Source organism: Pieris rapae, chromosome 15 (assembly GCF_905147795.1).
Source record: "Pieris rapae chromosome 15, ilPieRapa1.1, whole genome shotgun sequence".
NCBI lineage: Eukaryota > Metazoa > Arthropoda > Insecta > Lepidoptera > Pieridae > Pieris > Pieris rapae.
In genome coordinates this window covers 2,971,816-2,995,775 of record NC_059523.1, presented here as the reverse complement: position 1 = coordinate 2,995,775, position 23,960 = coordinate 2,971,816, and the positions used below count along the sequence as shown (strand labels likewise).

General features: G+C 31.4%; 2 protein-coding genes and 1 non-coding gene across 4 annotated transcripts in view; 2 read left to right on the top strand and 1 right to left on the bottom strand.

Moving 5' to 3' along the window:
* The window catches only part of LOC110997936 (ankyrin repeat domain-containing protein 50), a 49,179-nt gene extending 33,135 nt beyond the window's left edge, over positions 1-16,044 (bottom strand). For both annotated transcript variants that reach the window (XM_045631328.1, XM_045631329.1), the window contains exon 1: positions 15,764-16,044. The gene's annotated coding sequence lies outside the window, so the exon portion shown is untranslated. The remainder of the gene's footprint in view (positions 1-15,763) is intronic.
* Positions 12,255-12,334, top strand: Trnal-uag. Its single transcript has one exon. It is a non-coding gene; the product is annotated as a tRNA-Leu (tRNA).
* Positions 16,045-16,713: 669 nt separating the features above from the next.
* On the top strand, positions 16,714-23,955 carry LOC111000710 (NADH-ubiquinone oxidoreductase 49 kDa subunit). The gene is made up of 10 exons (XM_022270258.2): positions 16,714-16,875; positions 17,477-17,592; positions 17,851-17,960; positions 18,095-18,296; positions 18,936-19,123; positions 19,677-19,840; positions 20,834-20,953; positions 22,313-22,442; positions 22,927-23,072; positions 23,565-23,955. Exons 1-10 carry the CDS (start codon positions 16,781-16,783, stop codon positions 23,692-23,694), a joined length of 1,401 nt encoding a protein of 466 aa, XP_022125950.1. The 5' UTR covers positions 16,714-16,780; the 3' UTR covers positions 23,695-23,955.
* Positions 23,956-23,960: the final 5 nt, after the last annotated feature.

Below are 23,960 nucleotides of genomic sequence, written 5' to 3'. Positions count from 1 at the left end.
GGGCAATTATACCACATTAACAAAAACACCTCGAATTAAAACTACCCTCCACCGGCACTTTTAAATGCCGGAAACGCACTAGCGAGCCCTGTGGCAATGTGAGTGTTTGTGAGCGGCGGTATCACTGACTTTAGATGATCCTTCCGTTTTGCAACAAAAAAAAAAACACTTTTATACGTCGTTTAAAACCCGCGACAGTAATAATAGTAACATAATTTTTTATATATTATATATTAGGACGTGACAGACACAAAAACGTTGCAATATCAAACTAGATACAGGCACACATGTACATGTCTTATCGCGACATTGCGAACAATGAGTCTCTATCCTATTTTCGATAAACTCAAATTCAGGAAATACTTATCATGTGGTCTTACAAGTATTTTAAATCTAACTGATCTTCAATCTCCGTACAAAAGAAAAGCAACTTAAAATCAAATCGGGCGACGAACAAAGTAATTTTACAAAAATATTTAGAAATCATTTATTAATACTTATGACGTTTTTGTGTACACATACATATAACACATACATAAAGGTGTGCAACATGCTTCAATAGGCTTCTTATTTAAATTGATAGGTTATATGATTTAAATACTTCTAACAATAAAAATATCTATATATATAATAGGGAAGAATCCCTAATAGGAATAGATAATCCTTCATATTATTTCCGTTGTTTTAAAATATCTTTTCTTTATTCGCTATAATGAATGGGATATAACTCAATAATCCTCCATAAAAGCACATATAAATGCAAACCATATACAAAGACGATAAGTCAAGAACGGAAAGCATAAAAAACCTCTAAAAATATTATCATCATAACCCGGCAACGTGTAGGCGTTTATGAATAAATATCAATAAACTTTTGACCGACATACCACTGTTCCGGTATGTTATAATAAAATCATTATTATTTTAAACACACACTAAAATTTAAAATAATAATCCAAAGAATGAACCACGAAGAAACTTTTTAAATAGTCACGATAACTCATTTTTATCGTATATATTGTAATTTTAAACTTAATTATGAAACAGGTAGTAAAGCAATCATTTAGTAGATATAACTCTTTATAAATACTAACGTTCTGGAATCCCTACTATTTTCTAGAGCTGTCAAACTATTTCTCCTGTATAAAGTTTGGAGTATTTGACAGCGCTCATATAAGATAAACCTGATTACATATAATTACGATAATATACTCTCAGGTAGGTTCAAAAAATTACGTCAGACTGCAAAAATCATAAATATCGATACTACACCATCCCTACTGACCATAGTTCGAAATTTGAATGGTTTCTTCATTCCATTATGGCGGAGCTCATTTCCCGCGCTTTGCACAGGCTGTTGAAATTAAAAAATCCTCATGTATCGCGGCCGCAAACGCTATTTCAGAGTTCAGACGCTTTTGTATATTTAATACGTAACTGTGTGCTTTTTTTACGCGTACGGAATGAAAGAACTTTATTCGGTGTCAATTTGGGTTGAGTTCTAGTTTATGGTTTCTAAATCGTCGGTACTGTTTCTTTATAAAATTATCAATTGTGTTCTATTATTTAAACAAGTTCATTAATCTGAAAGTTTCGGTTAATATAATTATGAAAGAACAGACTACATGTTAACACACGTTTAAGCAATAGAAAATCATATTATCAACCCGTAACCACTAGCGAACTATGAAAGATTTTTCACTAAATTAGACATTTGTGTATGACAGTATTTTTTTAGAAAATTTACCTATTACTATTTAATAGCTAAAATTTTACATGTTTATTTTAATTACAATTCAAAAGCAAAAGCAATCAGCTTAAGACGAAATAAAAGGGTCTCAAAAGAATATCTAAAATCTCGCTAATATGGCCATGGCCATCATATCCATTTCATTCGTCAAAAGCTTGATACCCCATAAGGCTATTAAACCAATCTACCACACATCAATTAATTACTATTGTCGAATATACATACAACTGAAATAGACTCTTTGCCATAAGTAATAAAATCTAATTACGGTAAAACATTTATCGCAACCACATGTGGGAATATTTAGGTTACGTAAAGCGTAATTATAATAGGCGTACAATACCGTTGAGACGAGGAAGCTGTTGCTTTATAGTCTGCCTCCTTGGGGCAGTCTTCATCTAATCCAATTTAGTTTTAACTCATTTTGGCTTCCGTTTGCCTGCATTGTACGAACTACTTTAAAAATAGTTTCATAATTTTATTGATTGCTACTGCAGTACGGTATTGTAGATACAGATTTAAAAGCTTGGTAGAATTATTCAAAAAAAAGATGTGAAGAAACGGGAATACTCTGATTTTGTTTAAGTAGTAATTTTAAATTTTAAGTATTATTTGTTGCTGTTTTATATACATACATATTGTTTATCTATGTAATCTGTTTTTCCTTTCTATATGGTCTTATAATATTTATATAAGTACTATAAGCTGTAAGATTACTTATATGTAATTAAATTAATTAAGAAACACTCAATCTAATCAAAACTTTTCGTTTAGATTTAAGTTCTTAAGTTTAAAAGTCTACACCTATGAAACATAAACCATTTTAAAAATATGTTTTTGTCAAGTATATAAATTTAATCCGTTAATATATTCAACTTGAAAAATAATTGTTTTTAAATAGACAAGTTATGTTAATGTTCCTAATACATAACGATATTTATGAATTGGGCTAGCAGAGTTAGTTTTCGGACATTAACCGAACCACGGCCATGATTATCTGTCATTCCTGCTTCCGGTATCTTCCGGCCATGTCGGATATCCGTTTAATCAGACATTTGTCAGAGAAAATTCGAATTGAACTAAGTGCATATTAATACAATCTTAGCATTTCATTGTAGACACACCCAGTTTTATCCCAAACACATGAAAATTACAACAAAGATTATGTTCAACTTTTTCTACGTACAGGCGAGGATTTAACATATATATAGCAATTATAACAGTATTATGAAATATCTTTTGTCTTTTCGTTTGTATATTGTACGCAACAAATACTCTACTCAGCCGGACAAAGCTTTTCCTTACATAAGTAATAACATCACATACTGTCAACCGCAATGTAATCAGATTACAGTGTCATCTGTCATTCTATTGAATCTTTAAACTTGGCTGGACCGGGACTAATCAAACACGGTTCGCAGACAGAATGCAAACAAATAGTCTATTCAAATATTCAAAGGCTAACGCGCTTTAAATATTCATCATTTTTATTTTCATTACTTATTTTAAAAAAACAATCCTGTCCTAACAGGTGACAATAAGGCATAACTAATGAAAAAACATTACATACGAAATAAAAAACAAACAAAAAATTTATTAGGAAAACCAAAAATCCATAATAAAAAAATTAACCAACTACTTTAGGCATTAATAAATAATAGAACTTTTGACAGATCACTCAAGTGACAATAAAAAAGGTCCTTTAACCTATGTAATTCGTTAACTAATCTTCGCAATACAGCGAATCATGTGTCCTTTTTAGATTTTTTTTATTTATGTGTTTGAGTTAAAAAGAGTACACCATACATCCTAAGATAGATTTATTTAATAGAAGTCAGTTTAAACCCTTTCATTATATTAACATTCTGCATAATAGCTTTACAAATGTCATTAACAGAATCATAAATAGGGCATAACAAGCATCCGAGCTCTAAACTTTGAAACAAATGAATTGCGACATCTGCTTCTGACGTAAGCGTTGCGTTGCATAAAATAAATAATTACGCAATTTCCGTAATTAGACACTTCAAGTAGAATACATCTTTCCGAGATTATGTCATAAACATTGTATCACTTGATACTAAGGCGCTACACAAGAATTTAAAATTCCATATAACATTTTAACTATAAAGTAATTTTACTTTATTCATTTAACTTTCGTAGATGGCATTTACACAATTTTACGGTAGTTCAAATTTGATGGTTGGTGATATTAAGTTTTTTTATAGGACAAATGGGCAGGAGGCTCACTTGATGATAAGTGATTAATACCTGCAGCTGAGCTTCATCATCGGACGTCGAGGCAAAATACGAAATTCCATCCATTCCAAGAAATTCCGTATCACCTCGACGTCCGCCGTTCCACAGACACTGTCAGAATGCTTGGAAGTGCATTTTTAGCCTTGATGAATACGTACTATGAGAGTGTACGTATTCATCAAGGCTAAAAATCGACCCTAACTTGAATCAGCTCCGAAATATTTCAATGAGTAACTTCCACATATAGTGATGGAACATTTATAAAATAATGTTGAATATTCTTTTAATATTTCAATACTTTAAAGTTTAAATCTCATTTATCAATGTTACAGAAACATGATCAGACCATCAGGCATGAAACTCTTACAACTTTCCTATATGAAGATCTTGAACAACATTATTAACTTGCACTCAAGAGACACTAATGAAATCGTGTTGCTCCATGCTCCTTTGAAGAAATATTTTTTCCTCTAGTGCACTTAAGTCTGAGCCTCCTTTGAGTTGAAACTCAAAGTAATACTCCAGCAGCTTTTCTTGAGCGACACATTTTTATTACCACATATGTTTTTTACTAAACACTTTTTTTACAAATCGTCTACCATGTTTGTATAACTCGGCCTCAAATTTCTGTATCTATTTCATGATCATTTCTCAATCTAAAGGTCCAAATTATAAGCTAGCTACATACAGACGGATTAATATGATTTTTTACATGGCCCACCTTTTTAATAGCTATGTGCATAACAACGCATGGAACATTTTGCTTTACTACCCCATACTGTTCGATTTTCTTCTAGTTGATTGACTGCTTGGTTTTTAGGTTATTTTCTGATTTTTTCCATATCCAACGTCATAAACACTTAGACAAACTCCAAAGAAGAAATAAAAAAAAATTACTGTAAATCCGTCTTCCGAGTTTTGCGTTTAGCAACATATTTTGCGATTCGTTTTTGTTTATATTCTAATCTTTAATCTCTAATTATAAAACGTATTTAATAAGTAAACACTCATTTACTTTCCAGACAATATATAAAATATCAAATAAGATAACGGGCTGTCATAATCAACCCGTAACATAATTAACGACATCAACATTGACATTCGTAAGTTCAAATAGCTATCAGGCGACATGATTAATATATTGTACTATTTTAAATTACTACAATAACAAAAATAAATACGTAATAATGTTAACAATTATATTTTTATTAATACTATGTAAATTAGTAAATATGAATTAATACTTTTCTTACATGAATTAATACTTTTCTTATACCAATATGGAAATGCGCATATTCCACACGCTTAATAGCGCAGGGGTATGTTTTCACATTGAGTCCATTGAGTCCCCTTAGGGGCGTCTTATTAGGTGTCTGCTAGGTGAGGGGTTATCGGCTTCGATTGCCGGTTGGAGTGTAAGTTTATTAAACATTAAATTATTTCTTGGCAAAGTTGTGCGATATTGTGCGAATTGCATGCATGTAGAAGACATCAAACCTTAGAAAGGATATCTTCGATGTTTCGGCGGAATTTAACATTCCCTTTTGGTGGAATGCTAAACCGAATTAAAATTCCAAACAGTGACGTAACGGGGAGCCGAGGGGTTTAGTGGGCAGTTAGTACAGCACGTCCCAAACTTTAAATATGCATTTCCCTCTGGAACAAAAGGGTAGGACAGGTGTATGGGAACCGACACACTCCAGGCACTCAGCTACTAAGAGAAATATATACCGATAAAACCACCTTGGGTATAACCAACACGACCACAAGAGGCCCTTGGGGTGGCCATAACATAGCCATATGGCGTCCAAAAACCATTTCATACATCTGGACAAGCATCTCAAGTCAACGAAACATACCAAAAATAACCATTGTAATGAGATAATACATTAAGATTTTTTAGACAAATTGTATTACGCGATCATAATCTAGCGTTTTCCTGAAAAATAATTTCAATACCAAAATTGCTTTCATTTGTATAAGCAACCACCAGACAAAGAGACATTTAGATATTAATATACATCGTGTATATAACCGCAAGCCACGCTCCATTTCATCCGTCTGTCCAACTGATTTATTTGGAATAAAGCTATTTCTAGACGAAACTAAATACGTCTACGTATGATAATTCTTGCACATATTTACATTCTTAGAACGATTCATGCTTCATAGATCCATTCAATCTTTTATCAGAATCTCTTAGAGTTCGCACGAATTTATATCTCTAAAAACAATGCTGAATCCAAAGCAAGGGTATTTTTCTATTTATTCGGATTTAGTCACATCGGTGCTGCTTCATGTGTGTTTGCACCGGCCCCAAGTCTTCGTCACCCGCTGTCTTTACCATACTCCGGGTTTCCAGCTGTATCTCATCTAAATTAAATTAATTGATTTTACATATAATTTGAGTTAGCTATAGGATTCCGAAATAAATAACTTAGACTTACTTAACATGGCAATATTTTTTTTAATTTTATGCCCTGGTGACGAGACCTTTACGCGAAGTCTTATTTTCGGTCACTAATCTTCACTTAATAATTATCGCATGTTATTCTAACGTTCCACTGGTATAACATGGCATTAAAGCCATTCAAATTTTCATAGCCAATGTTATATTTTGAACATAGTATTGTTAATTGACCTTTAAATGTTAATGTCCGAAACTGTACCTTGTGGTCGTGTTTAATCCAACACCGACCTCTTCTAAACGTCTAAAACACATAACAGTACTCCTAACCATTCAACAGTACTCACGTGTGTGCACTAAAAGCAATGCCCCAGATTGTGTAACAGCTTTGTTCTCACAAATTATCGGCATTACCGAGGTTTGGCGATGGTACATTTTCCTTTAATTATTCCTATATAAAGGTATTTGTGGGTTCCTTTAGGCACCAAGGTTAAACCTCGTGGTGATCTATGTGATTTTGGTTTATTGATAATGTCTTGTTAGTAATAAAAAATATTCGCACGATCCACCACCTCAGTATAAAATCCACCTTCATAAAATTTTGCTATCTCAGTGGTAGTAATCTACGAATAGAGCTGACAATAGCCAATAGCAAATGTGAGGAAAGTATAAGTAAGCACAGATAATGAGAAGGTAGCATAGCTCTGGGCTTACAAGAAGCAAAGCAAGTGAAACTTCAACGTGGTCAACGGGCCTATATATGTTTATTATATTTATATATTATATTATAGTTATAAAACCACAGCAACAACGAAAAATTAAACAAATTAAATGCATCTAAGGGAGCATTCAAGTATTATGTAACGAATCTCCACTTGTAAAACGTCACGATGCGGGGCGGGTATTGAATTACGTGTTATTTTTAGTATTATTTTCGACTTTCCAGTACTTTACACCATATAATAGTAACTTTTACATATAAAGAGTTACTGGGTGGTCATTTACGGCGCGATACGTCAAGAATCTTCAAAAATTGCGTGACGTAATACTTGAACGCGCCCTAAGTGAGAAAACTGAAAAATAGAACTGGTTCTCTTAATTTTCATATATAATTCAACTAGCTGACCTGGCAAACGTCGTCTTGCCAAACTACTACCTTTAACTCAGCGCCATCTGTTAGAATTGTATCAAATAATAAACAAATGTTAATGTTATCGTAATTTTAGTAAGGATGCCTATTTTTTTGAAAATGAAATATAGCCTATGTCACTCAGGAATAATGTATCTTTCCAACAGTGAAAGAATTTTTCAAATCTGCCAAGTAGTTTCGGAGCCTATTCAATTCATACAAACAAACAAACAAAAAATCAAACCTTTCCTCTTTATAATATTAGTATAGATAAACGGTGGTGAGCGGTTAGAATGCCGAATTAGAATCGCGTTGCTGGCTAAATCTAAATCTTCGTTTTTTTCTTGAAGGACTTATTGATTCGAAAATTCCTCTTACAGTTAATATGACAAGGAAACAAAATAAAGTGGCTTGTACTTTTTAACTACGAAGGACCAAATCGTGAAATTCCTTAAGCAAATCACCTAAACAAGCCTAGACAAAAGTATTTTCCAGGAGATGTGTTACAACAAAAAACTGCAACCATTTTCATATATTATTTTTATATGCACTGGAAGTTTCTCAATTCGGAGGAAAAGACATTTTATGAGATGCAGAGCGGAGTAAGTATTTTCATGCGTTTAAATTGCAATTGCGATTTAAAGAATGTTTGAGACATGTCCGATGGTCCCACAAGAGTACTTGTTTACGTCACAATGAAGCAAAAACATAATACACAAAAATACTTGGAATCAATATAATTTTATCTATATGCAGTTCGAACGGAAATCATCTTTTACTATCTCATTTCCAAGAAACATTAATAACTCACTGGCGAACTTAAAAGCGATAGCGATACTTCGACTTTTCGCGGTGAAATATGGCAATACAGTAAAAACCCACTATAATATTGACTATACTACTTAGTTAGCAAATAGTAAAAACTTCTATGCAATAAAATAGCAGCAATTAACTCAAAAAAATAATTATTTAATCATTTGCCGTCTTATGTATAACAATAACTAAGAATGGACCGCTGTCGAGGTAGACTTTTTTTTTATAGAACAGGGGGCAAACGTGGGGAGAAATTGTCTACAATAAAAATTAATCATACATTGTATAGAGAAAACACCTATTGTATAGTTATCAAGATTTAAATAATTATAGATCTTAATTTATAGATTATTTGCGTGAAACATAATAATTTATATTAATTGGATGATGTAGTGAGAAAATAATATAAGTATTGACTATACGAGTAATCATATGACTCGAACTGTAATTGTAACTTCCTTTCTACCTTTTAAGTCAATTTTGCACGCCATGTATGTCTCGCAAATAAATAATAATTATAAATAAACTAAAGTACTACGTGCCTCTTCATTACACTTTTAACACAATTAGATAAAAACACGAATAATGTAAGGACGAAAGTTTTTTTATGAAAAATAACAACTTCTTTATTGGTAATTTTTCTCATTATAACAAGTACTGGGGCATACTACTCAATGTCGGTTTCACAATAAAACACTTTATACTTCATGTAAATACTGAAATAACTCTTAATTCAGCCGCAAGCGGAACTCCATAACATTACAAACAAGAGATAAACAAACTTCACTCTACTAACAACGGAACAATAGATCGCGAACGTCGAACATTGTATCACAACTGTATTCATAAAAATAAAATGCATTTTATTTTTTTCTAGTATGTCGTGGTGGTTTGGTATTTTAAACAAAAATTTAAGTAACCTTAAAGTGTAAGTTTGTTGTTTCCACGAGAAAGAAAGTGCGTGCCCCTATTTCTCCATGCTGATAGAAGACAAATCTTTATTCTTCATTTTTATTATTAATTGACTATTAATTTCTTAAGATGTCATGTGAATCTTGGTGTAACGGTTGCACCTCCGTACAAACATTGTGTAAATAGAAGCATTTAATATGTATTTCTGTATTGAAGTTCGTAAGTGTACATTGTGTTATCTAAATGAATAAATGATGAGATGTGAGTAATAAATTAGGTTTTTGTGTTCATCGATATGTCTTATTATCATCAGACGTAAATATACGTTTTTTCACCAAAATCATTACTACTATACCACAAGCCTTTCAACGCCTATTGACGTCAGCATTTCACCCTCCAACTGAATTCCCTCAATGTTGAGTATCGATTGGGCGAACCCCCAGTCTAGACCCCACAGACAGCTGTGTGGGGAAACCCGAATCAATCAAATTGGACATTGGTATCAATGATATTATAATGTACTTGTAGTGATTTAGAAACTTTGATCTACGGGTCATTGCAAATCTACGGGAAATTGCAATCCAAAACGGATAACACCATATATACGATTTAATACTTTGCTTGTTGAAGTGTGTGTGTTGCAATGTGCGTCTTATGTGATCTTAAAAACCTATTCAATTTTACGGTTTCCACTAAAACGAGTGGTTATGGAGATATATATATCTAGTATTAGCATTAATCATTTTACACATCAAAGATGTACAAATACTTAGAGCATAGTTTTAATAATAATTTATTCATTATCCACATAAACGCTAAAAATATTAAAGGATAATCGCTTAAGAAAATTATAGAACTACCTCATTTATTAACCAGCACCAAATAAAAATATCACAAAACAGATAACAGAAGGACGCTACAAAGACTTACTTACTAGAATGGTTTTAATTTTTCTTTTTTAAACCAAGTTTACTCGTTTTCTAAGACTTTTATCAAGTATGCCAGCAATACTTAAATCTGAATTATTTCATATTATATTGAAATAGGAATCATCGATGAAATATAGAACCTAGATGGTCCTAATCAAGAACTAAGTTGGAATGTGTTAATGCAACGCCTAAAACCCGTGTAAATATCATAGTTTACGCAATTGTAATTTAAATGAACTCATAGTCCTCATAGTTATTACTGACCTGACAACTCTTGTCATTTACAAAATCTAGCATAAATTGCAAAACAACCAGTCGTAAAATATATATACTTTCGTATATTGTACCAATAATAAATTAAATCGTTTTAGATTTAATTAAGTTTTTATAGACAGTTTTACCACGAAACATACATCTTATATTTCATTTCAACCGATAAAAATGACGTATACTATTTTTTTATTTACAGTAATTCCCATCGATTGATAACGTACTTTTTGGCAACAGACCCGCAAGCCAACTGGCTAATGCACATGTTCATGGGCAGTCTACAATTAACATCAGCCGAACCTGCACACCATTTGTCCCCTATTGAAATCGTCACGTACGATTGCTTTTATAACATAAAAATATGTTAACTAAGCCGGCAATAAATTTATTTAATTAGCAAAATATATGAGTAATACCAATTTTTCACATTATTTTTTTCTATCACTATCACGGTACGTTGTAAAAAAGCTTAACAAAACATTATTTGTTTGTGAATAAGATTGTTTAAGACATATCGATTAGGAGCCCCAGACAGATACACAACGAATTCATCACCCCTATCCAGTCAGGTTGAAAAATCAGCTGTTCGCCGACACACCCTTGACCCGACAGGTCTGACGCGGTGTCAACGACCTGTCAATGATTAGCGAAGCCCTAGCTAAATTAAATGCATAGCGCCGTCTAGGGACTAACCTCACATATAAATACTAGATAAGAAAAAAAAACAACAATTACATAAAAATCAAAGAAATTATAATTGCATGAAAAAGTTAAACAAACTTTTGATTATGTTAATGAGCCTATATAAGTGTAACCTGTTGTGGAGGCATCCAGTGTGTTTGTATCTGTTTTATTTTTGACTTTGTTTTTATTAAGGATGTCTCTGTTTGGTTTCCCAATAAATAAATAAATAAATAAATATAATTGCACATAAATATTTTACAAAGAAATACATCAAGAAAATGATTAAACCGGCTTGTGTCATGTGTCAAATTATCATTTATATCTTAGGGTTATCTATATTTATATAGATATATATAGGGCCTGTTTCACAATGTCCGGATAAGTTCCAAATAAGCTATATTTATTAATTATTGGTAGGATAAGCAGTATTTTTGCGTTTCACGACTGTCAGATAGTACTATTCGTCATGAAACGCGACGTGTCTTATTCGGAACTTTTATCTTACGAATAATTTATGTGTTGCATAGGTATGTGGTACTTTATCCATACATTGTGAAACAGGCCCATAGTATTATAAAAACTATCTACAAAAATATTCTTTCCATGAATGATTTTTAATATACAATGCAATCTTTTAAACCGAATTATAACTACGAAATATAATTTAATTAACCAAGTTGTCAAGAAGAATCTATTTAAATTAAAATTAACCAGAGCAGAGCCACTATGTTAATGAAATGTGAATACAAAATCCAAGACTCTTGACATCAATCCTTTCTTAGTAATGAAAAAAATTGTCCCATCTAGTAACAAGTAACGCAGTATAGTTTACACCCTCAACTGGAAAATAAGGATCCCTGGTTGAATATTCAAAAGTTTTATTTACATATTTTGATGAACTCACCTTGTCATAATTTGAATATTTTTCTTTTTTATAAAACAAAGGTACCTACAAACTTTTTCGTGACTTTTTTATATAGCAAGCTATATCTCTAATTATTATTGCGTCTTTTAAAACAATAAATTAATATATTACGATACATTCTTGAAATAAATTATTACCAACGCTAACTGTTAATATATTTCATAACAAAGACTTAAGGCAGCGTGGCCGAGCGGTCTAAGGCGCTGGTTTTAGGCACCAGTCCGAAAGGGCGTGGGTTCGAATCCCACCGCTGTCAGAACTTTTTATTATTTTTACTATGCCTTAACGACATATTGGTGCTGATTTTCAGATGAGTTACAGTTATATATAGTCAATTGAACTTACGTCAATTACAGATATGTAAATCTATTATTATAACGCTATGTTAATAGTTACGTCTTTGAGAAACTACCAATTTATAACATAATATTTTTTTAAATCGTATATTACTTTCTTCCCCAACATAGTATTAACATTATTGAAGTCATAGTTAGTATTAAAAATGATTAATTTAATAAGATTACTATTTCAATGTATTAGGCAGGCTTTCGTTCCTGTTTTAAGTATGGCAATAAATAGATTTGATTGATCACACATTCAAATCCGTTCAATATCTAATAATATAAATTATGTATATAATTATCAGTTAGAAACCGTACAACTACTTAGCGCGAAGATTATGGTATTAAAATCATAATTAAAGCTTTACTAGAAGAGCGTTGGGTATATTTATTATAGGAAACTGCAAAAACATTGATGGAGATAACAGACAGTTGACACTGCGCATCTTGACCCCAATAAAAATTCTAAAGGCCTCGCCAAATGGCACCAGAGTGGAATACACTTAGGTAAACCCTATTAACGCTGAATAAGATACTTTTCAAGCAAAATAGGATGACTTGATAAAATGTAACTGGAACTAATCTACAAAATGAATTAATTGTTTTAGATATTATTTACGCATCTAGGCAATATAACTACTTAATTAGTTAATATAAATAAAACTTTTTATATTTTAACGTCAAAGTATATTTTATGAACAGTTACAGTTTAATTGTTGATTCCTCCACATTAATCCATTGCGCGATATTAAAAAATAACAAGAAATTTTGATATGTAAGATACTGCGTATGTTCTTATTATTACAGATATTTTTTTAAGTGACAATATTATTTGATATAATTAAGTCTTTAATCGATAATCTATAAAAAAAGAACAGTTTATGGTGCGAGTGTGAGAATTTTTCGTCATCTAAAATATCGCGAGATAAATTATATTGTTGAGGTAATTGCAATTAATATTTATATTTAATAAACAAAGGTAAATTGACTTATCTTTACAGTACTTAGGAATGAATAAATGCTCGCTATGCAAAGATAATATTTATATTATAATATTTCATAGCTCGACTGCGTCGCGCCGCATTGACTCACCTTGCAGGCGTGGTAAGAAGTTATATAATGATAAATATTATTATATGATGTGCAGTAGTCTAACATATCATTAAAAATGATTCATATCCGTAAAGTAATTAAATTCCATCTCCCTATCAGCGATGCAGATAGCAGGTCATGAGCCTCCCACGATTAAGTCCTTTTCCATAGACTTCACGTTTTTTTAACTAATTTACAACTGATATGGTTACTATAAGAAATTTTCATTATCTAATATCGGATCAACTCCGAAAACTATCATTGATACCAAAACTCCTACCTAAATACCTACACGCTAAATTTTCTAGTAGTTGAATCATTATACTTTGACATTATTTTACGGCTATAGGAAATATTAATTATTAAAATGTTTTTATTTAGTTATTACTTTTAAAAGATGTTCTAATTTAATTAAATCTTGATCTTAATTATCTTTTTTAATTTTTTATGTATATATATGTAAAATTAAAAGATGTGAAATATTCTAAAATATTAATTCTATACTCAAATATTGATCCATACATAATCAAAACATGAAATAAAGAGGTAATAATCTCAATATGTACCAATACTTCATGCAATGCAATCTGTGCATTGATAAGAGAAGAATCTGTTTTAACTGGGCTATCTGAGATAAATACTGCTTATAAATCTTATCTCTATCCTAATTATCTTGCTAAACAACTGCAATCATGCGAGAAGATAATTGAGAAATCTTATCACAAAATTTCAAAGTTCATTGGCCTGCAGACACAATAATGACTTAATCAAACAGCGAGTGCTTGTATGCACTCAGCTATCAATACATGGTATTTCTTACTAGACATTTTTCAGGCAACCAACTACAGTATATTAGAACCTACTGGACTCAATTTGTTTCAACACTTTAAAATTTAAAAAAGCATTGACATGTCCCATACACAACTCAATATAACAGGATTATGTGATCTTTATCTGTGCAATACAATACTAAAACTGTAAGAAAATCTAATATATTTTACTGGATGTTTATCATTATCATTTTACCATATCATCATAAGGGTTAAACCGAATAAAATTAAAATATACCTAGAAGATCTGGATGTTGATAGAACAAGCAATGATACAAAATTTGTATCTATTATTTAAGAAAAAGCTAAATTAATTAGTTTGATTGACATTGACCTCAGAACCTCTGACACAATTTGTGATTTTTATGTCTTCCTGGTAGTTTTTGTTTATATTGCTTAAGCTAAATTATGTCTTTTGTCAGTATAATAGAAAAAAGAAAATTTTACAAGAATCTGCATAAACAACTAATAGCAACACAAGATGACACTAATATAAGAGATAAAAAATCCCTTAAAAAAACTAGAAAATACTTTATTTAGAATAGATAATGGAAACACTTAATGATATATAAAATAATATACTCATCATTTAGGTTACTCAAGCTCATAGTAAAATTAAGGTTATTAGTCTTACTGTTTTAGTAATGACACAATAACCACCAGTTATGATAACAAAAATAGATATGTATTACTTTTTAGCCTTAGATTACATAGATGATTTATTATAATTTCTAATTAATTAAGTATGTAAAGAGAGTTAAGATTACTTGAAAACTTTTATGCAAAATATTATTATAATCTATTTTTATTTTAGATTGCACATACCAGTCTAGGTAGATGGCTTCTCATATTGCTGGTACCTAGTATAAGGATTTAGAATGAAACTATTAATTACTATTTATAGGTATTTTAGTAGTTAGTATGTAGTATTTTATTGTAGTATTTTAGTTTCCTATGAATACTATTTATATTATATTTATATATACTAATTATATTTACATTTTTTTGAAGTGAGCTGCCTTATATTTTAATTCATATTCTGTATTCATGTAGATAAACTTGTCTTGTAAATTTACCATACATAATATATAAATCAATAAACAAACTGTACCAAATATTGTGCAAAATAATCATTTCACTAATTTGTACATCAAAGCATTCCAAAATATACAACATATCGCTAAACGAAATAAATTTAAGTAATTGGCGTTAATTTGTATCACTTTCAACAGACGCGGCAAATTACTGCCTGGTGTAAATATGATAAATGAAAAAAAAGGAAAATACTGGTCTGACTCATATATTTAAGACATGAACGAACTTAAATTTGATTTGTGCAATTCATAACATAGTTAGTGACGAACTGAACCCATTTAGCTCATGTGTATAAATAAAAAAGACTAGAATAAGAGAAATACTCACTAAATTAAAATAAAATAAAGCTCGAACGAAAGCTGGAATAAAAAAAAAACTACACTGCACCAGTCACTTACACCCACGATCAACTTTCATGTCCATTTTGTGCGTTGTTTATTTAAACGAAATTAAAATTACATTTTCAAGCAAAAGACGAGTTTGTAAACGAAAACGGTAAATGAGTACACTTGCACTTAAAAATTATAAACATCGGACGCTAAAATCAGCATCCAACACCTTGCATCACTCGCGTCAAGATTCAAGACTAGCAGACAGCAGTTAGCACTTTTTATTACTCTTGTGGTTGTAGACTGTAGTCAATCGTCAGGGAACTTAATGCTGTCTAATGACAACTGTCAAATTATACAGTTGCTATAATTATTGTTTTATACCCTAAAGTAATACCACCTTACCATCGATGTCTAAAATCCACAAAAAATTAGCTATTTAATAATTATTTTGATTTAGAAAGCAAAAGCATTTTTAGTCAAATTGTTTACGGAATCAGCAAATATTGGTTTCGCACACTAAGATTTTTAAAAGTATTATTCAAACTGTTGTTGAGTAAAAATGAAGAAATATTTCAAATAACAAAGGAAATCTCTTTAATTTAATTTTGGCTCCGTTATTAGTATTATGAGTTATGACAAAAGTAAGAAAATATACGTCTCTGCTAGAAACATTTGCAGGAGAAACATGACATTGATATTTGACAATGACAATATTTACGCACAATACAATATATAAATATGTTGTTTCATTACACGACTACACGATTTTCAAGAAACGGAAATAGTAAAGCATCAATAGTTTGGAGCTAAGAATCTCATAAGTTAAAATATACATTTATTTACTGGAAACCAATCAGTGTTACAGAAAAATCTCATATTCATTAATTTCATGTACAATTCATAGAAGAAGTTCACGCTCTCCAGTTTTGAAATCACACAGCAAAAATTAAAATTTAATAAGATCTAGACGTCACTGAGCCGTATTACGAAATACGAAACGTAGTCTCGTAAAATGGCTTCGTTGGTCAATGTTTTGCTGCGAAAATCCGCAAATTTAAATACTTCGAAAGGACTTTTAAAAAATATCCCAGCAATTTATAATGTGAAGTGAGTGTCAATTACTGTGAAATCTTCTTACCGCCTTATTGTTTCGGGTTTAAAGGATATGAAAATTATGTAATAACGTTTAGGTTAAGTTGTATGCGTAATTTCCTTTGACTTTAGAATAGCTAGAACTTGTTACTAGATTCCGTAACAAACTGACACAAAGTACTGTGGATTTTTTATTGCGATCAAATATTAAGATAGATGGTTTATGTCGAGAAACTAACTAGATACGTTACATAGATATATCCCTCATACATTCGGTTTTTGGGTGATGTTATAATATGACAATATGCCTTTTTCGAACACGAATCAGTAGTTCCCATAGCATAGCATTTATCAAATAAATCCTAGCTTTAAATAATTAACCTTTTAAAACGGAATTATTGATTTCTCCAAATCAACATACACCTAAGTTTCTAGTTAACAAACTTAACACTACATTAAAAAAATATATTATTATGAATATAAACAAGAATATTTTGTATTATTCACATAATATATTTATTATTATATTTGAGTACTTTTTAGGAATTACCTCATTTTTGAGGATTTTCTTTTCAGTTGACTACTCTATAAAATATAATTTTAATTTATGTTTTAGCCAAGACAGAAAGGGCCACAGATGGCTGCCAGACCCTACATTTATGAAACAATTTGAGGGACCTGTTTTATTTGCGGAAGAATTCCCTACTGCCCTGACCCATCCACCATACCATGGTATGTAAGATTTCAGATACTTTTATAAACTGATAAATTTATTGATCATTTAATCAAAAAATTATCCAGATATTAATCAGACTAATTTTTAGAGCAATAGGTAGAGTAATAACATATTTAAATTAGGTTTAAGTTTTATCAAACAAAGTAAACAGGTAGGACTACTAAAATCTCTCCTGTGTTCTACTGAGAGGTTTTGGGCCTCCACTTACAAGAGTAATAATATTGTATTCATTTTGATAATTTTCTTTATTGCAGGTATTGTAACACCAACTGAGAAACAAGTTAAAAACATGGTTATTAACTTTGGTCCACAACATCCCGCTGCTCATGGTGTGCTGCGTCTTGTGCTAGAATTAGATGGAGAGGTATTGATTATTATAGCTAATTATTGAGCAATTGTTAAAAGAATTCATCAAAAATCAACCATAATAGAGTTTTATTTACTAATTTATTAACATGTAGTGTATCTGTATAGTTAAGACATATATGTCTATTTCAGATAGTTCGAGCTGCAGACCCTCATATTGGTCTACTCCACCGTGGTACAGAGAAATTAATTGAATATAAAACATACACACAAGCATTGCCATACTTTGACAGATTGGATTATGTGTCTATGATGTGCAATGAACAATGTTACAGTTTGGCAGTAGAAAAACTACTAAATATTGATATACCACTGAGAGCAAAGTATATTAGAAGTAAGTGCTAAGTTAAGTCAAAAAGAAATTACTATCATAATAATGTTTACATATGTATCTGACAGTGTCAAATAAATAAGTGAGTAAGTGAGCAATATTGGTGTAGTGGTTTAAACATGTGTTTCTCAACACTTATGTGTCTTCAAATCCCAGCTGTACGCCTGTACGCCAGCTGCCAAAGGATTTTTATGTCAAGTAACGCAAGAAATTTTCAGTGAAGTTGGGTTGGGTTAATTCACTAGCACCTTTGACAATCATAAAAAACACATACACAGTCAAAATCATTGTATAAAGATAAGTATGTTAGAGAAGCCTGTAACCAAATAGTGTTTCGTGTTTCGTAAAAATTATTTTCCTTTTAGTTGTTAACTGTTGTTAAAACTAGGATTAGTTTTTGCTTGAAACATTTCTTAAACTTTGTCTCTGTATCATAATTACAAACAACAATTTAATAAGTTTTATAGTTTTAACATGAATAGAGTTTGATAGCCTTTCTTTTCTATAGAAAATTATTTTATAAATATGTATATCAAATATACTAACTGTCATTAATTAAGTAAGTGATGGACGTCAAAAGCATTCCCTAAATCAAGAGAACAGTAAAACTCTGTGTGAATCATAGATGTTGTCCTATTGCAGCCTTATTCGCGGAAATAACCCGTATTCTTAACCACATAATGGCGGTGGGGACACACGCCTTGGATGTAGGAGCGTTGACACCATTTTTCTGGCTGTTCGAGGAGCGAGAGAAAATGATGGAATTTTACGAGAGGGTCAGTGGAGCGAGAATGCACGCGGCCTATATACGACCAGGGGGAGTGTCGTTGGTGAGTTTATAAAATTATTCTATAATAAGTAAGTCAGAAAGCATTTTTCTTTCCTTTTTTCATAAAAGTCATATAATATGAGAAAGAACAGTGTCCTAAACTCTGTATTATATTTCTTTTATTAAGATTGTTATTATTTATTACTGGCACTGGAAATAATCTTACTTATTATATTGATTGAGTGTTAGGCCTAGTGGCGTCAGGCTTCACCTACATCTCTAAGGTCGTAGGTTCAATCCCCAGCTGTGCAACAATAGACTTTCTTTCTATGTGGGCATATAAAATTCGTTTGAATGGGGAAGGAAAACATCGTAAGGAAACCGACATGTCTTACATACCAAAAGACGACAGCGTGTGTTAGGGACAGGAGGCTGGTCACCAACTTGCCCATTACATTGAAAAATGATGATCATGAATCTGAGGCCTAGACCTAAAGGGGCTGTAGCGCCATTGATTTATTTTTTGTTACAATCATAATATATAATATATATGCATAATAAATATGAATTGATCAAGTATAATATTTTTTTTAATGCTGCAACATTCCTTCTAGGACATGCCTCTGGGTCTAATGGATGATATATATGAGTTTGCAAGCAAATTCGGAGAAAGATTGGATGAAGTTGAAGATGTTCTTACAACTAACAGAATTTGGGTGCAAAGGACCAAGGATATTGGGTTGGTGAGCGCGCAGGACGCGTTGAACTATGGATTTAGGTAATATTACTAATGTTGCAGTTGTTGACAATATATTTATAAAAATATATTTTAAAACATAATAATGAATACATCTAGTCTGTGTTCTTGTGTGGTATAAAACTATAACTGTAATGTGTTTCTATGAATTTTTTAGTTTTACAGAACTTCTTATTTATATTGTCATAATATATACATATATATTAATGACTTTCTGTTTGTTTTTCTCACTAAAACTCAAGATGGGCTGGCTGTTTTGGCTAATTTATTATGTTCTATTATATATTTGGCTAAATATTCGTGGATGTTTAGGGAAGGTTTTGAACGAGACCCATGTATAATATATAATATAAAAACAATCTGTCAAAACCATTATTGATAGAATATTGATTTATGTGTTGTTGAGTCTTTATTGTACTGTATGAGTATCTTTACAAGTCCTAAATCGATTTTGATGACATTTTTGTGTGTAGTCCAGAATAGTTTTAATTAAAAATAATATATTTTTTGTTTATGACCTATCAGGTCCGCTAGTATAAAATAAAATACTTCAGAAATCAAAACTATTTGAGCTGTTTAATAATGAATTATATTCACATGTTGTTCAGTTAAAGGCTATCTTTTTAGTTTTTGTCAGCCAAACAGACTGTGTGAAGGAGATTGTAACGAATATTAAATAAATAAATCAGTGGCACTACAACCTCATTAGGTCCTGGCCTCAGATTTCTGAATCTGTTTCATGATCATTTTAAATCTATTAGGCAAGTAGGTGATCAGCCTCCAGTGCTTGACACACGTCGTCGACTTTTTTGGGTCTAAGACATGTCGGTTTCCGTACGATGTTTTCCTTCACCTTTCGAGCAAATGTTAAATGCGCACATAGAAAGAAAGTCCATTGGTGTACAACCCGGTATCGAGCCTACGACCTCAGGTATGAGAGTCGCACGCTGAAGCCACAAGACCAACACTGCTCACTGTAATGTGTAATGAATATTAATTTAAATAATATTCCAGTGGTGTAATGCTACGTGGGTCTGGCATCAAATGGGATCTTCGTAAGACGCAGCCCTACGATGCGTATGACCTTGTGGACTTTGACGTGCCTATTGGAACCAACGGGGACTGCTATGATAGGTTTGTATTTTATCACTATATGTATGGCAATGGAATATCATATATGCAATTTCATTATTTAACAGCAAAGCAATAACATTTTTATGAAATCTTAATGCACTATTAAAATATGAAACACTTGATATATACGGCATACTGAGCAAAAATTTACTTATCTGTGTATTTTAGGTCGACTATTGTCTGATCTATGATGACAGATACTTATTTACATGTTAGGGTACATAATACATTTTACAAAAATCAAACACAAAAATAATAATTGCTCTACCTAGTCAAAGCAAGACGGTATTTTAAAAGATTTTTTTTAAATAAGATACTTATTTGTGAATTATAAATACAAGTGTTATTGTAAACAGTAGTCGATATTAGACTCCTCTTTAAACGGTGGTCGATATTAGACTGAACATAACAATATTTTGCGTATTTCAGACAATTCTCAGAAGAAAACTAAACAAATTACATTATTTAACACATAAAAGCAACATTAGGCAAAATAGTTTTTAAATCGCTTAGTGGTTTATAAGTACTTACGCGCTAGCGATATCTGAAAATACTGAATTTCCCTTAAAATTGTCTGCATAACAATAAAATCTTTGTTAAACCTAAAAACCTGGCGAAATCATTTTTTATTAGTAGTTGTTATAATATATTACAATCAAAATCAAAACTTGGTTGAGTTGGATGAACGAATTCATTGAAAACATTGCTAAATTGATTATTAAAATCACACCCGTTACCTCGACGAGTTTTTGCGCGTTATGTGGAATGTGTCCACTTAAGTAAAGGGCATTAATATTATTACTTTCAAAAAATATATACTTAAATATTACCGATCCAATTTGACTTTGGGTCCGTCCGGAACAGAGCGTACCTTTTTCCTAAAAGGTCGGCGACGTACTGGCGAGCCCTCTGGCATTTAGTAGATATGGAGGGTGGTATCCCTTAAAAGAAGGAGATTTTTTGCCCGTTTGCAATATGTGAAATATTCAATACTGACTTATTTTACCTAATTTCAATGTCATTTAATATGAGTAGCGCTATTGATGTAAACTCGGCATGACATGATTTTCCTAAAACGTCTAATCATTCTGGCTATTAGGATTTACGGAATACGGGCCCTTGTTTTATACTACTACTTAAGAAATATGTATTCCCATTAAAAGGACTAAATTCCTTAACAATAAAAATTCTCTCTGAAAAATGTTTAAAAACATAAAATGTGTGATCCTTTCTGCTACATTCTCTAATAAGAATATACTAATTGCTTAAGCCTTCTCTAGGCTGAATTCGATTTAAAATGATATTAACATAATTAAGGACTTCCTTTTAAAAGGTATATTGGTATATAAATGATTACAGGTACCTTATTCGTGTGGAAGAGATGCGCCAATCTCTGCGTATCATCGAACAGTGCCTCAACCAGATGCCACCTGGAGAGGTGAAGACTGATGATGCCAAACTAACGCCGCCTTCCCGAGAAGAGATGAAGGTAGGCATTAATATTAATATATGTTTATTTAATTTTTGAAGTTTTACTACGTTTGGCGCGATGGAGTGAATATTTACGATGCGCGCACACCAACACCTAAATCCGACATCGTAAAGTTAGGCCTAGGTAGTGTAATACCACGGCTTTTATTAAATTCCAAATTTGACATTAGCTACTGTCATTTTGAAAAATAATGATACCACATATAAAAAAGTGTAGTGATGTACACAAAATTTTACAAACAATCGCGATTTATGTTTATGTCATTGAATCATAATCTTGGTGAATCAATTTCATATACGGCGGTGATACTATTTACTAATAATTTATTTATTTAAATAAAGTGTGTTTGATTAATTTTAATGTTTATCGTTAATTATTACTGAATTTTAGTTATTTTTTTTCCATACGCCAAAGAATTATAACTTCTAACCCGTGTACTTAGTACACACACTCTTTTTTTATTAATTTATCTCATTTTCAGACATCCATGGAGGCTCTTATCCACCACTTCAAGCTGTTCACTCAGGGTTACCAAGTCCCTCCTGGAACCACTTACACGGCCGTGGAAGCTCCCAAAGGAGAATTCGGGATTTATCTCGTTTCGGATGGCAGCTCAAAGCCTTACAGGTGAATTATAAACAACTTGAGTTTTTTTAATACAATGTTTGTAAATTAATAAATTATTAGTTTTCGGTTTTACATTTGAGTTGTTTGTCAGATTCGTTAAACAGAAGATAAATATTTCTACAGATGTCTCACATATTATTCTGTATCCGCTCGTGTTACTTAACTAAACTTTCTTAGTCACTTATAATATACATAATATACAGTCGACTCTCGATAATTTGAAACTCAAGGGACCAGAGATAAATTTAATATACATATATCTTATTTATTCATTGTCTCGTCACTTCATGAGCCTATGAAAAGAAGCTATATTGACACCTACAATTTATTTACCAACCAATTATCAAGCTTAATCTTTCTTAATATTAACCGTAAGTGCTGGTATAAAGAATCAGTGTTTTGTTCAAAATGTTTACAAAATTTTCAGTATTAATATCATTTTTTTGCACAATATACTAGTCCTTTAGTAACAATTTCTAATTCTTTCCGCAGATGCAAAATAAAGGCACCCGGCTTCGCTCACTTAGCGGCGTTAGAGAAAGTAGGCAAAAACCTCATGTTGGCAGACATCGTAGCCATCATTGGAACACTAGATGTTGTGTTCGGAGAAATCGACCGATAAACTGTATGTGTATGGACGTAACTCGGATTTACCTGTAAATTGAAAATCTATCCATAGATGGCGCTGTTTTATATTTTATAATTTACTCATATTAAAGTATGAGATATATAAGTTTTTTTAAATATTAGCTTGCAAAAGTGTTCTAAAATAATATGTAAATTATGTACTACCTATCTCGAGTTGCGTCTGAAGCTAGGAATCAATTGTATCTAGTAGTTTATGTAAATTCTTAATTTTAAGAAATAAATTATCGAACCATCATTTTG

What these genes read in the sequence shown, in the direction of transcription:
- LOC111000710 (XM_022270258.2), top strand. Translation starts at nt 16,781, where the DNA reads ATGGCTTCGTTGGTCAATGTTTTGCTGCGAAAATCCGCAAATTTAAAT. An exon ending in GACCCATCCACCATACCATG is followed by an intron (nt 17,593 to 17,850) that starts GTATGTAAGATT and finishes TCTTTATTGCAG; the next exon opens with GTATTGTAACACCAACTGAG. An exon ending in GAGAGCAAAGTATATTAGAA is followed by an intron (nt 18,297 to 18,935) that starts GTAAGTGCTAAG and finishes GTCCTATTGCAG; the next exon opens with CCTTATTCGCGGAAATAACC.